Below are 17,259 nucleotides of genomic sequence, written 5' to 3' on the forward strand. Positions count from 1 at the left end.
ATTAAGCAAGTGAAATTGTCATCCTGGAACTCCATTTCATGCCTAACCACATTTAAAGGGGCCTAATCACAAAAGCATTTATGAGTATGAGAAGTATTACTCCAATAGTAAAAAATCTAAATTCCATATTTGTAAAATGTGACTTATCACCCCAAAGGGTATCTAGGCGCTGGGGGCTGTCGGTGAGGTTATGTGAGCTATTGCCCAGCTACATGATGCTTCGGCCACTCTGGCCGCTGCGCCACACCTCTCCCTAGTAGCTTTTCACATACGCTTACATGCCTTTATGAATGGGCTTCAACACATCTAAAATGATAATGGTAACAGCATAGGTATATTAAGCGAATATTCATATATAATAATAATAAATAGAAAGGACGGTGCCCTCTTTGCTCTTTTTCTAATTTTTGTGCTGCTTCACAAGGACCTTTTCGAGTACGGGAAAGAGGACTCCGATAGTAGTACCTTCTTCTCATGAATGATTTAATGAATTGGCCCATGGTATTTTATATACATGTTCTACTCACTTGTTTTTAATCAACAGACCAAAAATAATCACAGCCACCAGTATGAAGAAGCCGCCGATTGACACCATGACGATCTCATACGTCCGATCAATTTCACCTACGAAAGTAGAATGTTTGTAAATCACAGGGAGTAGTTTGCAGTTATTTTTGTGACACCCCCCTCCCTAAACATCATACACTGCTAATTAGATGAACGGCACTTTTGTACTGTTAGAGTGGCCTGCTAAGTTTGCGAACGATCTGTGTTGTTGCATGAATTGCTTTCCAACACGTATACACTCAAAATGTAGGAATAAACTGGGGTAGGGCTCCTGGTACCAGGGAGCCACAATTATGTGAGTCTCAGATAGGTCTGCACCCCAGGTCATACATATATATCCGAGTACATTTTAGTCATCAGAGCAAAAAAGTGTGCAGTACCCAAGACTAGATGCATTTATCATACTTATTGCATTTATAAATAGATGCAAAAACATACCATGTATTAAGACGACGCTTTCTTTTTCTTCCCTTTACATTAACATAGACATGTTTAATTTATGTCTCAGGTTACATCATTTGTGACATTTCTTTGCATAAGTGATCACTGTATGGGGTTCAGACTGGTAGCAATAATTAATGGCTGTGACATTTGCAATGTGCAATACTGGGTAAGATCAGGAAAAGAATTGCAGAAGCAATCTGCAATTGGGGAAGTGGTGGGTATGCATCCACACTTTGTCCAGACAGCTTAATTCTCAACTTTAGATTGCATGATACTTCCAACCTTGCTGACACAGAAAAGAGTCCTGGGCATAATTTCTTCCTTTTCATGCTCTAAGACCTAAACATTGGGGTATCCCTGGCGGGGTACGAAGATGAGATTCTCCCTTGAATCAAACCCATCTCTCCATTTCCCTCCAGAAGATGTGGAATTGATGATGGACTTCATTGTTCAAGCTTAAATCTGCAGGACCTGAAGGTAGCACTTTTCAGTGCTCTAAAATGATCCAGTGGGACTTCATGTGGGGTTTTGGAGATCTTTCTGTACTGGCTTTACTGAGATAACTAGAGGTGAGACAGAATCCTAGGCGAGAGGACTAGCCATTTGCCTGCTTTCAAAACTAGACACTTTCAATTTGTTTGTGTGTACTAACTTCATAAGATAAAGCGCATCCTGGTTTGGGAGTGTGGTCTGACTGAAAGATAATTTACAGGTCTCTCCAGGCTTCAAGTGCTTCTGGAGCAAGGACATTTCTCCAGTTTTACCCACCTGTAATGATTCATAAGTAACTTCCATGTCACAGGATTCAGTTACATCAGGGCTCAGACTTGCTTCCTTTCTAGGCTGGTGAAAAAGAGTAACTTTAACTCCATACTAGCATACCATCTCTGCTTCAGACATCCAATGCCTCTAACACTGCCTGCACATCAGTCAGACCTGGATGTCCTGCACCTGCCTGAATCCGAACGCAACCAAGAAAGAATTCCTGTTTTTAGCCTATAGCAACAAATAAGAATCAGTACAAACCTAGCACGATGACATTAACCTTCATGGCTTTGAACCGCAACTTTCACCAAATGACAAGTCACTTGGATTCATGTGGGACACCAACCTCCCCCTCAAGGAACACATTGCCAAAAAACAAAGGCAGCCTCATACAAGCTCTCTCCACTCCCTCTTCTAAAGAAAATCAAACTGTTTCTGCCAGAAAGTGACTTCAGAAGTGCTGTTCAAGCCATCATACCGTCGCATCTGGATGGTGGTAATACCCTGCTCCATGGCATCCCAGACTTTACACTGGCACGACTTATGGGCACCCTAAGTTATGTTATGTTAAAAGAAATGTATATAGCGCGCGTACACCAGGGTGGTTTCATGGTGCTGTCCTGACGGATACCTGTACCCTAAGGAGTTACTCAGACGCCCACGGAAATAGCCAGGGCTTGAGAAGTTTTCTGAAAGCTAAGAGGTCGGTGCAAAAGTGGATTTCAGAAGGAAGAGAGTTCCAAAGTTCAGGGGCCAGAATGGCAAACCTCAGTCCTCCTATACGCTTTAATTTGAATGAGGGAGTAGACAGGAATTGCTGATTTGCTGAACACAAATTGCTTCTGGGTACGTGTCTTATAATCAAGCTGTTCAAAAATGTGGGGCTTCTTCCATTAAGAGATTTGAAAATGAGGCAGCAAACCTTGAAGGTGCAGCACTGAGCGATAGGGAGCCATTGTAATTTCCTCAGAAGCGGGGTAACATGGCTGATTCTAGATTGATTACATGCTGCAGAATGTCTTATCTGGATTGAAGAAATATGATTACGTCAACCCCCATCATGATGGAACTCAGTGGCTCCCCTTTAGTCTGCAACATCTTCAAAACAATCTATATCATTTACAATCACAACCAAATCCCCCACTTAACTTGTAGCTCAAAACCTCTGATGCCTTTCAGGACACTCACAATCATGATGCCACAAGACTGCAAACTACAAAGTGTAAAAAAGAAGACAGCAAAGCAGGCCTTATCCCTCTATGAAACTATTTTAAAAAAGGGACCTTGTTTACTCATATGGCTAAAATTAGGATCCAGTTTAGAGTCCTAGCCTGGTTTAATGACTTTCAACCTAACTAAGCCCAGCTTTTATCATTACCCCCTTCATGTCTTGTAAGGCTGTTATTCACTGCAAAGTCCTGCGGGGCTCATCATTATCATCGACGCTTTTCAACATCTATGTCCATGCCTCACTTCTTGTCATTAGGTCCTTCGGGCTCACTATGATGACTATCATGAGGTTAGAGGAGCTGTTCTTTAAAATCTGTGATCATGCTGAAGGACTGTCTGATTGCTATGCAACAGTGGATGAACCATAACTTTTTAAAACATAATGTCTCCAAGACAGAGCTTTTGCTTCTGTGCAGCACTCATGCTTACTTGGACACTATGTTATAGCCTTCTGGTGTGGGATCCCAGCCAACTACAGCCATTAAAGTTAAGGTTCTAGGAGTTACCATCAACTGCGACTCCTCTCTTTTAATACTTGTCAATTCTGTTATATACTCATGCTCCTTGGCTCTTTACCTCCTTACGAAGGTCGTCTTTTTCCTGCTGGCCGATAAAACGTTCATTGTAGTGCAGGTGGTAATTTTGCCATGGTTGGACAGCCTGTAATTTGGTCTTCCTGGCTACTTTATTAAGAAAGAGCAGCAAAATTCAGGAGTTAGTCATGTGGGCTATTTGCGAGCTACACAATTTGACTATATTTTGGAGGCATAGCGCTCCCACTACCGGGCACCAGTTGAGCAAAGTGTTTGATTTACCGGCCTCTGCCCTGCCCACAGGAAAACGTGCCTTGTAACCCCCCACCGTTCCCACCGTTATCACATCCCCTCCTATTCATTGTACTTTGCTTGATGAAAGTGTGTCTTGGTGGCCACTCTCTCTGCCACCTGACCCACAAACTTTGGAATGCCATTCTATTTAGGATTGATCTCTTGGCCAAACACTTAGCTTGCAGACAAGCTTTGCAGGCTGCTTTGGGTAATTTTCTTTTCTCCTTAGTTGCCATTCTGCAGTTCCCTTGCTTCTCCCAGTGCCAGGAAACATTCATGGTGCTAGTGAACTCTACAAATAATATTCTAATTCTAATAAGAAAACAATAATAATTAACAGTGTCATAGAGCGAACCGTCTAAGGTGCATGTCTCCTGCATAGCACAATTAACCCCTTCCATTTATATCATCAGTTAACCAAAAGACCAAATAATTGATCATTATTAATGATTCACACACAAATTCAGCTTGGCAGTTCCCATTAATGAATACTGTGGATTGGATTAATAACATTAACATAATCGTTTGCTTATGTGTTCGGTGTAACGTCTTACATGCAACAAACTCCAATTATTTCTACTTTATGGTTTATCATTACCTTCTTTCCTGGTCCGATCTTCAGTTGTGTACATGCTGCAGAAGAAACAAAATTGAAATTTTGCTGGAATATTTAAAGACTTTATGAATGTTATAAAACCCACTGAACATCAATTACATTTTGTGTGATAATATATAGCACAAGAAGGCTTATGTGGCAAACAAAATTGTCGAGAATCCATAAATGTATGGAATAAAGTATAGTTTAGCTGGTAGGCGCATCGGATTCTCCATTTATTTACATCAATGGAATATTTAACGCCAGAATGGGATGGGCTCACAGAAAAGTATACATCCACACAGAGACTAATGCCTACACTTTGCCTAGACAATTGCATCGGCAGCAATTAAAAAATATATTCCAATACATGCTTATGGTCCACTATTATACACTGGGGGCTTGTGAAATGGTAGACAATCTGCAGGAACATGTGTCGTTAAAATGTGCAAAAAAACTATGGGGCATATTACCAACAACTAGCGATAATTATCGCTGTGTTGGCTTAGCGGGAATATTACTATCGCCGCCCTTTACCTGTTTTTATCGCTGAGATACCTTGCTATTAGCAAGGTTTATCTCAGGAGCGATAATAAACAGGCGAAATGCGTGAATATCGCTGTCAATACAGCGATATTCAGGCATTACCGTGACAATGCTCTTAGCCATGTTATCCACCTCTCATTGGATAACACGGCTAAGAACTGGTCAGGGCAGGCGTTAGCTTTTGGAGATATTCGCGCTTAGCGCTAATATTTCCAAAACAACGCCTGTGTTGATCATAGGCGATAGCGATGTTAGCGACTGTTTTCAGTCGCTGACATTTTGGCACGCCCACTTTGCATGTCATTAGCGATAATTATCGCTGACATGCAAAGCGGCCCCAAAATGACCGCTATCGCCTACAAGCTGTCGCTAACTGGTGTTAGCGACAGCTTGGTAATAGGGCGATAAAATTATCGCCGCTTTAGCGGGAAAAAGTCCCGCTAAAGCGGCGATAATGGCCCTTGGTAATATGCCCCTATATTTATTAATTTCTTGTTACCATCATCACAATTTTTAGTTCGACATATCAGCCATAAAACAAAGGATTAAAATATCCAATTGACAAGAAAAAGTTAAAATGATTAATGACATACTAAAAGACCTTCACTTAAAACAATTATTAGAACATTAATCAATGTTAATAATAAAAAGAATTTAAATATGAATAATAAAATATACAATGCATTAGTACCAGTAATTTACAAGGTTGAATAAGTAACTGCATGAAAAGCAGGAAGCAGCTCTCACACATTGCCTAATAATCGATAAAATATATGAAGTTATTAGTTCCGATGTTTTGGAAAATACTTTACCAGGAATAGCCACATGCAATATAAAAATCTAGAAACAGCTAAGAATGTGAGCCGGCTTGAGTCAAATTGGAGAATCCTAAAAGCTTCCAGTAGCGCCTAGTTCCCAAATTACGACATATAGCAATCAGCCATTTTGCACATGCCGGTCAAGTCATATGCGTCTTTCTTATTGGGCCAGCCCAGCCAGCAGTGAATGCATGTGCCCGCAGGGTCCAAAACCGGAACTGGATATACAACTTCCTCGCCTGTGCAGGCTGAATCTCATCAAGAATCCCAACGAGCATCAAGGGACCCCGGCAGAAAAAGCTCCAGAAAAGTTTCTAAGTCAGAAGCTAAAATATTGACTGAGGCCTACCGCGCGGGAGATCTGAGCAGGACTCCATTGCGATCGGACGGAAACTTTGGGCCTCATTTATGAGGCTCTACCAGCACTTTGCGCCCCCGGAACCTCACTTTTTTGACGTTCCGGTGGCGCAATGTGCCACCGCATATCATGGTCTTATAAATATATGCCCCTTTCACGCAGTTTCCATGGGCGTTGATGAGGGTGTTTCCACGCAACACCCATGGAACCCTTGGAACCTGACACCTTCCCAGATTTATGAGCAATCGTAAAGCTGGGAAGGCGTCAGAACCTATTGCCATTCTATGAGTGGCATTAGGGAGGCGCAACGAAGAGAAATGAAAACATTTCTCCTCGTGCTTTCATTTTTCTATGTGTGCTGCATAATGCAGCACACATAGGAAAAGGAATGCGCCTGAATGGATAGATTTTGTGCAGAAAGGTGTCCCTTCCTGCACAAAATCAATCATCCTGGCAACGCAGGCACCCTTGCACCATGGTCCAAAGGTGCCTGCGCTGGAGCACGGCAGCCCATTGTGTGCCGGTGCAGGGGAAAAGGATAGGAATGTGCTGTATCACATAAATACAGTGCATTCCTACCCTTTTCTTTTGCTGTAGGGCAGAGCAGCAGGGAGGCATGCAGCGCTGCCCCACGGCAAAAGGCCATAAATAAGGCCAATTGGCTTTGTCCCGGTCAAGCGTGACCTGATGTCCCAAGATGGCGTTATAGGTTTGTAAGTGCTAAATAGTGCTAAATCTTTAAATATTCATATCTCTGGTTCCCTACATTTTGAAATTTTGTCATTTTGGTGCCAGTTGAAAGATAAAAATATTTCTTACTTTCATAAGTTGGTGTTGGATTTTTATTGTGTGTTGTGTCTTAATTAATCACTGAATTGGTGTTTTTAAATGCTTTACATACCAGTCTCTTGAGTAAAGCCTGCCTGCTCACAGCCAAGCTACCAAGGGTTGAGCATGGGAATAATTTACTGAGACCTATTCTGAGCCATAGACTGTGTTAGTGTCCTTATTGCCAGTGGTAGATGCATATTTATCAGTGCTAATAACCCACTATCCAACATTTGCATTTAAACAAAGGGTTCTAACTTTTACTGTTGAAAACAAACGTTTACTGTTGTACTATCTCATACCCATTTCGTGTAAGATACATATATTGTGTGCAATAAATTTTCTGTGCATAAGGGGGTGCGCAAGGAGAAATTCTGGGAAGCCATTCAGTTGATAGTAGTGTGCAGAGTGTAACCTCCAGTGTGTGCTGTTCTCTAGCAATCTCATAGTTAAACTAGTTATTACTAGAATTGGAAATGGTAGTACTCATTCACAACACTCCGCCATGGCAGTGGGGAGTGTGAATAAACCTCCTTTTCCGAAAAACTCAGGTGATCCTGACATACCGTGGGACAGATGGTTAACATTTTTAAACGTGAGCCCTACCCTCTTCAACGTCATCATGGTCCCCCTCGCTGTGACTGTCAGGAACAATAGACTCAACACCTTCTTCCATGCCGATGACACCCAGTGGATCCTCTCCCTCACCAACGACTACGGCAAGACACTCTATACTGGTGTCACCCAGAAACTCCTCAGGAAACTATAGAACATTGAATACGCCTCAGCCAGACTGGTCCTCATCACTGAACACCTTAGAGAACTCCTCTGGCTCCCAGTCAACAAAAGAATCACCTCCAAGCGCCTCACACATGCCTACAAAGCCCTCCATGATGCGGGACCAGCATACCTGAACCATGGCTTCTCCAGACACCTTCGCTCCACCCAACTGGCCATGGTCACTGTACCACAGATCCACAAGACTAGAGCTGGAGAAATATCCTTCTCCTAGCTCACCACAAAGACCTGGAACATCCTGCCTCTCCACCTCAGCCAAGACCTGCCCCTGACCCAATTCAGGAAGGAGCTCAAGACCTTGCTCTGCAGCTTAACCCCAGAACCCGGACAGATCAGCAGCCACCCCCTTTCAGGGCCTTGAGCCCCTCACTGGTGAGTAGCCACGCTCTATAAACCTGGATTGATTTATTCATTGAACGTGGTTCAGATGTGGTAACCACAATCATTTAGCCAGTAGTACAAAGTGCCCTGCACAGGGAGTTATATATAGAAAATGAAATAAAAGGGGGCAATTTGCCAAAGTATATAAATCTGCTTTGGACGGAGTGAGCAGAGTGGTGTGACTAGAGGGCAATGTTCCCATTTTATTCCCGGGTTTGGAATGCGATCAATGAAACTCGGGTATGCCATTTGAAGTGTGTCTACTAAGGTGTCTCAAAAGGGCAAGAATGGCCACAGACACACTCCCTAACATATAGTGAATAACTAGGAGGGAGCATTACAAAGTTGAAGGGATCTGTATCCTGAGGAAGGCAGATAGGGTAATAGAGTCATATGATCCCACATCCATCCATTTATAATGAATTTTTCACTCTGCCAAGAGGGACCCATGATAAATATACAGGCGGGTGCCCCCTTAGGCAGTTTTAATTCTATCTGTTCTCTGCATTTGGGATCCCTAGTTTGAAATTATTGCGTTTCATAATCCCTTTATGTTAATAATAGCGCTCCACCCTGAGCGTTGGACTGCACCAGGGTGTCAGTGGGCCATATGATGAAGCATGCCACTATCTAGTGGGTGAGGGCAATCAAAAAACCCATAGGGTTTTACCTAATTGACTTGAGGGTGTTGATTAGTTTATGTCACCCCTTTGTGTATGTGCTGTTTAATTTAATTTTTGTCCGTCTCATTGTGTGAGTTATAATGATCTTTTGGGAGAGAGCGAGAAGGTGTTATCTCTTTTACCTTCTGGGTAAAAGAGATAACAGGTGAAAATATACATGTGGTCACTGATCCAAAAAGTAACATTGATGAGACAATGTGGTCACTGCTGCAGAAAGAAAAAATAATTCATCTTCTAGATCAACCCCACAGTTAAAGAAGAGAAAAATCATTATCCTACATGTGACATTCAACTAGATGGGGTAAATATCAAAGCCTATGCAGATTCATGATCCCCTACCACACCGATTGATAAGGACACTTTTCAGAAAACATTTTTAACAGAGGAATACAAACTAGAGGTCCCTGACATTCATCCAGGAGGGTACAACAAGGGACCAGTTCCACTAGAGAGAATGGTAAGAATACACATTTCTTTCAAAGATAGGCACATGGTAGGAAAAATATATGTTACAAAACAAGGGTTAAACTTATTCGGATGGAAACATCAGAAGGATTTGGGAATAACTCTGGATCCCAACAATAAGGAGCAAGTTCTCCTAGTCGACCAATCTTTAGTGGGTAAAAACATTTATGAAGAATATCCAGAGGTATTCACGGACAAGTTGGGATTGCTGAACAACTACATATATGAAATAATACTAAAAGCAAATGCAATTCCTGTGGTGCATAAGACAGGATCAGTACCCTTAATGATGAGAGAACCTTTGAAACTAGAGTGGCAGAAGTTAGTGAAGCCAGGGTTACTTAAGAAATAGAAAGTGCTGAATGGTTAGCTCCTATTTTCAACACAACTAAAGACAGACAGGCAAATATTCACCTGTGTGTGAATTTAAGAGATTTGAATGCAACCATATGGGTGGACAGACATTCTTTACCCAGGATACATGAAATGTTAAGTACCGTACATGAATTCAAGTATTTCAGTGTCTTAGATCTATCCTCAGATTACTACCAGTTGACTCTCCACCCCAATTCACAAGTTTTAACTGCCTTTACTACACCATTCAAAAAATGTTAATTTCTCAGAATGCCGTTTAGCTTAGCTTCAGCAGTCGCAGCATTTCACAGGATAAAGCAACACATTCTGAAAGATTCTCAGAAAACTCCATGTTTTCAAGAAGACATTCTTATATATGAATCTAATAAATGATGAACATTATGAAAGGTTGAGGGAAGTCTTAGAAAAATTGAGAAATGTAGGTTTCACCATAAAAGAAAGCAAATGCTAAATAGGAGTCACTTCGGTGGATTACCTTGGGTACACCATCTCTAAGGCAGCAAACCCAGGGTTAATTTGGTGGAATCTGTTTGCAGGCCTCCCACTCTGCTTAATAAAGATGAAATTAAACATTTTTTAGTCTGGCCAAGAACATGTCCAGATATATTGGGAATTTTGTGGATTTGGTCCAACCCCCTCAAGGATTTGTTAAAAAAAGTTGCACATTTTATCTGCAAGGAGAAGCCCACCACTACCTTCACCAACATAAAAATCCATTGTCAGTGCCCCACATATAGGGATTTTCGAGGTGAATCAAGAAACCCTTTTGACCACGGATGCACGTAACGGAGGACTAGATGCCACCCTTTCTCAGATTATTGAGAGCCGTGAAAGATCAGTGGTGATTTCTTCTATAACGTTGGTCGTCTCAGAGGTGAATTACTCTCACAGTGGAGAAAGAGGCATCTGCATGCTAATGGGCTATCATTCACTTTAAATTTTACTTCTGAGGACTACCCATCGAATTAAGAACAGACCACAAACCCCTCGTGCTAATATTATCCAAGAAGGAAATAGAGCAAACTACACCCAGGATCTCTAAATGGGTCTTAGACCTTCAAAGTTATCATTTTAAGTCGACATATGTTCCTGGATCTAAAAACAGTGCAGCAGGTTGCATTTGTAAAGTACAAAAAACAACATCAATTCTGAAAAGTGCTGTTGTTGATATTTCAGTTCCAGCCATTTTAGAGTCAGACTGGGTTTAGTGACTTGTGGTTCACCCTGCAAGGGATTATAGCAGTTCCTTGACCAGCGCTCATACCCCATTCAACCAACAAGCCAATTTCTCACAGTGATTAATTAAAATAATTACAATTACAATAATAAACGTCAATACAATCACGATAAAAATACAGAAAAACAACATCTGTTTGAGTGGTGATGGTACTGGCTCCCTTTACAGAACTTAAACACTTTTTAGACCTACCCTAGAATGTTATTCAGATCATGGAAAGTTTAAAAGAAGAAATATGTTGTCTTCAGTGTTGGTTCTAGATGTCTTTATGGAAGCAGAAATAAGTTCATTATTCAAAGGACCATCACCAGTATGAACTATATAATTTTACATACCCAAACATAATACCATCATTAAAACAATTTTTAAGCGTGAGCGGTGAACAGTGAACCTCACTAATGATATTGCAGAGGAACAATAGACTGTCAATTCTGGTTTTACTAAATATTATTATATACTAATCCTAAACATAATCTGGTCATTCTAGAATATTCTAACAATTTTCTAGAGGTAAGCAAGACAGCAATGTATCCAGGTATCTATCAACCCCCACCCCGTCAAGACTTGGAGGCAGCTACAAATTAAACAGTGCTGTGCTGCAACCCTTCCAAGTTCGAGTTTTCAATTAATGAATGCTTTTAACAGCTGCCTGTGTCACCTTTTAGGAAAGGGGCAACTGCAGATCAAGTGTTCTATTGTCTTACTTTAGATGCTTAAACAGCAAATCTCCTCGATTGATCATGGAATTTTCCAGCAAGATCTACACGTATCTATTTGTGTCAACAGAAATCACAGATGAACAAATCTATAGTAAGTAATCCTTATAGCTCATATTTATGGTATACATATATTGCTATGCAACAATCTCTTCAATGGTGAGTGTCACCATTAATGAACAACAGTGAAAACCTAGAAACATCTTCCTACTCAGGTTCAGTTCAAGTGGGCATGTAGAGGAATTTACTCACTCACTTCCCTCCTACAACGAAGATCTGTGATGCCCAAATAATCCTGCCAATTTCACCATCATCTTAGCAGTCAACATAAAAATATAAATATTGACACTTGGCATTTAGTTTAACACAAAAATCAATGGGCCCGATTTACAACGGCCCAACAGTCGTGGGGAGGTCTCCACATGTGGGGCCGATCCCCGCAGTGAGAATTTTTATTGTGAAGATTCCACCCGAGTGCTGAGACTCCCCCATGACTGTGGGTCCTCCACCACAAATGTGGAGGTCTTTTGTAAATCGGACCCAAAATCGGAGAAAGTGTGCTAGAAGACCATCTACACAACTTCATTCGAATCCTAATGCCACAATTTGGCCTCACATCTCCACCACCTGGAAATAACAATTATTGTGTCTAATGAATACCTTTACTATTATCTGAATGATTAGCACAATGCCATCCCTAATCTCTTTCCTTGCCCTTTAAACCAGTTATATCAATTGTAAATACTGATTATGGTGGAAAGAGCTGTTTACACATCATTATCAAAGCCACCCTTCCCATACTTATGGGAGACAAGTGTTCCCATGTCATATACAAAACAAACATTGTTTGCACTTGCACTGAAATTCAATGACTTATTCCTCAATTTCCTACGGCTTCAGTTGGTGAACACCAGAATATTAGGCCAACAAGGGGTTTCAGAAGTTTGTTTCCGCTTGTCCATTAACCAAATGGGCACTAATTCTAAAGTACCAGGCCCTACACCAAGTTACAAATCCACTTGCTGGATTTAACTGCTAATCCTCAAAACATTTCATGTAGGAAATGTGTTATTGTGAAAAAACTGGGACTATAACCTTATGTCCAACATTTCAAATCATTAACATCTATTTCAAAATTCAGATATCACTTTGAGCAAGGCCTATTTGCATAAATAAATCCACAAATGGTTTCTAAACGCAATTCATATATAGTTACAATTGATATAAATACATTTGTTAACAATAAGGGTTTGTGGTATGTTATAAGAGATTGCTGTCAATTATTACAGGGATTAGAATAAAGCTGACAAAATGTTAGCTAACTATGTAAAAGTGGATGTGATCATTCTGTTATTGTTTCTGATTTAAATAATGCCACTATTTTGGAGAAATTAACCGGAATCTTTATTTGTGGAACAAGTTATTTCTTACAGAAAATTGGATACTTATTTCCAACTCCCTTTACAGCAGACAAAAAGCTATTAGATTTTGACTGTCTAGTCTTTAACAGTTCCCTAACTGAGGTCCAAACATCTTTAAGGAGCATTCCTTGGCTCAATTTTGGCAATATTGTTTTACCAAGGCTTTTAGAACTGTTTCAATGAATTGATATTTTCAAAAAGTTTAAGGGTTCCTCTTTGAATAACATTAATTCTTAACCAAACTAAGGATTTATGTTTATTCAAGAATTCTAGACCCAGATAGGCCAAAAATAATGATTGTAAAACATATATGAGAGTCTTAGCTTTTGGATCAAAACTCCTAATGAAATTGTGTCATTTGTATTTTATTAAATATATGTGAACTTCCAATAATGATAAAACATTAATAAATATTATTCAAATGTGTCTGTTTAGGGGGCGTGGCTAGCAGCCGATGATGGCGGCAGCATAAGGGACAGGCTCCGTGGTTGAGGCGGCCTCTCCGACGATCCGGCAAGCGATCCGACACAATTTTACATCCCTGCAGGAGGGAACCAGAGCCCAGGACCGGGCGACGCAAACGGCGGCGAGCGGAGTCTGAATCCGAAGTCTGGAAACTGACTGCCGTTGCAGTTGCGGACAGGCCCACAGGGACTACGCAGACCGGGGACTGTCCTGACGGCCGTGCCCGACAGGAAGTGAAGATACTCCGGGGGGACCCTCGCCGGAAGTGCCCCTACGCATCGAGGGAGAGCGGAGATCCGGAGCTGTGCCCCGAGCAATACCACTCGGATCGGCATCGGACAAGCAGAAATGGTGTCTACCCTCCTCTCCCTTCACCCCGGTGGCCGCGTCAGGCGCTGCGGCCCGGTAAGAGGGCAGATTGCACAACGTGGAGGGGAGCAGCCATTTCACACAACGGGGGTTGATACTCGCCAGGCGCCACTTGAACACTGACTGAGAGCTCTGGCCCAGGCGTGGTGAGAAGCGGTGACTGCGGAGGGCGAACACTTATGCACGGGCTGGACGGGGTGCACGCCGGAAGGGCGCAGGACGCATTGAGCCCTCCAAGATAAAAGGCTCGGTGGACGTGTTTGATAGCCTCTCATATCCTACTCCGGCCCACCGGTGGGGACAACAACTCAGACCGCGTGGCGCTGGAGAGGCAGACACCCCCCCCCGAATCTACCACCAACCGGCGGGACCCTAGTTCGACTACACGGGGCTGGGCTTTGAAAGTAACATAGGGGCATGTGACGCACCTCAGGCACTGGTCCCGCACGGCGACACGGGGGGAACCATTGCCACAGCAACATGCCGAGATCCACCACTCGAGGGGCGGTGCGCCCTGGCCTTGGAATCGAGGAGCACGACGCCGCGCGCGGCATTGCTTTGCCCGGCGAATGGATCCGCCCGCCCGTTGCCTACACAAGTCCTTTGAAACTTAGGCGGCGAAGGCTCGTTTAGTGCCCCCTGCACGGCGTCACACGCAGACATCCCCATACGAGTCAATCCAGCCCCGCGCTGAAACTGGTCGGCTGCACGCTTCCTGCTGAGCTGGGCAGGGTACATTCACCACTGCGGACCGGGTCTCATCCTATGGACCTCGCCTGGCACAAAAAAGAGGCTTTGTGGATCTGCAGACCTTTGGTCGCTGGCCCCCATTGACGGTTGTGAGGTGCCCTGCCCGACCGCGAACTCGGGAGACGACGTCAACACACGATAACGATTGCAGGAGGAGGCGCTCCTTTGGGTCAGGAGTATTTGACGACCGCGTAGACCGCAGGCATGGCGGGGAGGGGACAAAAGACTGGCACCACGCAGACCCGAATAGACCGCTACGCTTGCGACAAACCAACCACCTCCCCGATCACCGGGACGGGGACGGCCGGAAAAACCACGGATGCATCAGGGGGCAAGAAGGCGACACTGGACGATGTGATGCAGGCCTTGGCACATTTACAAACTACAGTGGGCTCGATCTCCACCGATGTAACACTGCTCAGGGCAGACTTCCATAAAATGACGGAGAAGGTGAACGCTATGGAAGTGGTAACAAAATCCCTGGTGGAGGACGTGTCTGACCTTCAGCAAGTGGTGGAGAAGTTGGCGGCAGACAACAGGGTACTGCGTGAGAAACTCGACGACCAGGAGGGGTGCTCTAGACGGAATAACATCCGCATTATTGGCGTGCCGGAGTCGGAAGGCACGAGAGCCATGGACTTGTACGTTGAAAGCCTGATTACGACCGAACTTAAACCAAGGGGACTGTCCACCTTCTTTTCTGTGGAGAGGGCGCACCGCGTGCCGGGTGGCCAACCTAAACTGGGGGCGACCCCACGACCAATTGTTGCCCGACTGTTCAATTTCCGGGACCGGGATGCCATCCTGCAGGCAGCACGGTCGTCCCCCCCTATTAGACTCCAGAACTCCACTGTGGCTTTCTTCCCAGACTACACGGCGGATGTCGCACGCAGGAGAAGAACCTTTTTCGAAGTAAAGAAAGAACTTAGGGCACGAGAACTCCCATATTCAATGCTCTTCCCGGCAAGGTTGCGGGTTGTTGCGAACAATAAAACATGGTTCTTTGATACCCCGGAATCCGCGCAAGAATGGCTGGAGGGATGGCGAACGGACACACACCCTCGGAGATCTAACCGGCACCAGACGGGTCGTGCCGCCGGACGTCTTCAGGAATCCCAGGCGTCAGGTGGAGGAACGGAAAGGGGCACACCGTTGAGAGAAGACGTGGGCGAGGAAGACATCGAAGAACAATGACTCCCAGGTTCTACATTTGGTCGGTCTCATTTTACAGAACGCCTAAGGCCCGCCACTGGACACTGGGCGCTGGACCTCCGGGGAAGAGACTGAGGGGCCGCTGACTTCGGAGAGTCCATTACCCCAGCGCGCAAGTAAACTGTTGTGGGAATGGGGCATGCACTCTGCTAAGTTGGGGGGGGCGGGCAGTTTTGAGTCCGTGTAGCAGGGGGGTAGGGAGGGGGCGTTTAAGGGAAGGGGAATGGTTCATGTTCGGGACCAGTTGGTCCTAAAGGTTCAGGGCTTGACTCACAACCACACTATACATTATGACACTATCAACACGCAACGTCACATGACTCGCATACAGGCACAAGACAGTAGGCATGCTTGAGATATACCTGCTTTGCTCCTTAACAGACACAAAGCCCAATGCACGAGGCGATGGGCTAGCTCCCACAACAATGCTTCCCACGGGATGCAGGAGGGAATGACTCCGGAGACACTAATTGGGCCCCATGACAAGCCACCGCCATGGCCAGGATAGATAGCCTCACCCGATAGCCCCGCTACAAATCATGTCATGGAACGTTAGGGGACTGGGCGACAAGATCAAAAGGGGCCTGGTTATGCAAGGAATTAAGAGGTTAGGTCCTGCCCTGGTTCTGGTACAGGAGACACACTTAGTGGGTGCGGCCACACGGGCGATGGATAGAACGGGCTACCGCATGATTGCACACGCGGAATTCACCTCAGGATCCCGCGGTACTGGCATACTGCTACGAAAATCCTCCCAATACATTGTGAAGTCCACCAAGACAGACGATAAGGGCCGCTTCGCGGCGGTTCATGGCCAGTGGGAAGGCAAACCATTGACTGTGGTGTCGGTCTACATCCACCGGCGCTGCATGCCGTGGCACTGCCAGACCTCGGCAAATTCCTCTTGAGTCTCCCTGATGGGGACTTAATCATTAGGGGAGACTTTAACACAACACTACATAACACTCTTGATCGATTCCCGATACGAACGCACGCAGAAGGTCCCAGTAAGCTTCATAGTTTTCTGGAAGCGCAAGGGTTGGTGGATGTGTGGCGCCTATTACACCCAGAACAACAGCAATACACCTATTACTCAGCTACACACAATAGCCTCTCAAGGATAGATTACCTCCTCACATTAGGAAACGGTCTCCTTACCATAAACCAAGCACGGATACAACCGAGGGGTATTTCGGATCATTCATCGATTACTTTGACTATGTCTAGTTTAGGGAAAACGCCAAGAGGATCTATCCAGTCTTTCCAGGGTATCTTAAGATTCCATCTATTAGTAAGGACTTAAAGAAAGCAACCCGCTATTATTTTGAAGAAAATCGGTCTTCGGTGCAATCACCTTCAATACTATGGGAGGCTTATAAAACAGTGTTCAGAGGACAAGCCATTGCAGC

The 17,259-nt window shown here is 44.1% G+C and overlaps 1 protein-coding gene across 1 annotated transcript in view; it reads right to left on the reverse strand.

Annotated features, from left to right (window-relative positions):
• Nucleotides 1-17,259, reverse strand: part of LOC144819301 (uncharacterized) — a 64,608-nt gene that overhangs the window by 4,132 nt on the left and 43,217 nt on the right. Inside the window, exons 2-3 of the mRNA XM_078677256.1 lie at nt 4,432-4,466; nt 528-624 (exon numbers count right to left, since the gene is read on the reverse strand). Coding sequence (XP_078533382.1) covers nt 528-624; nt 4,432-4,466 — 132 coding nt within the window. The remainder of the gene's footprint in view (nt 1-527; nt 625-4,431; nt 4,467-17,259) is intronic.

Source organism: Lissotriton helveticus, chromosome 2_1 (genome assembly GCF_964261635.1).
Source record: "Lissotriton helveticus chromosome 2_1, aLisHel1.1, whole genome shotgun sequence".
NCBI lineage: Eukaryota > Metazoa > Chordata > Amphibia > Caudata > Salamandridae > Lissotriton > Lissotriton helveticus.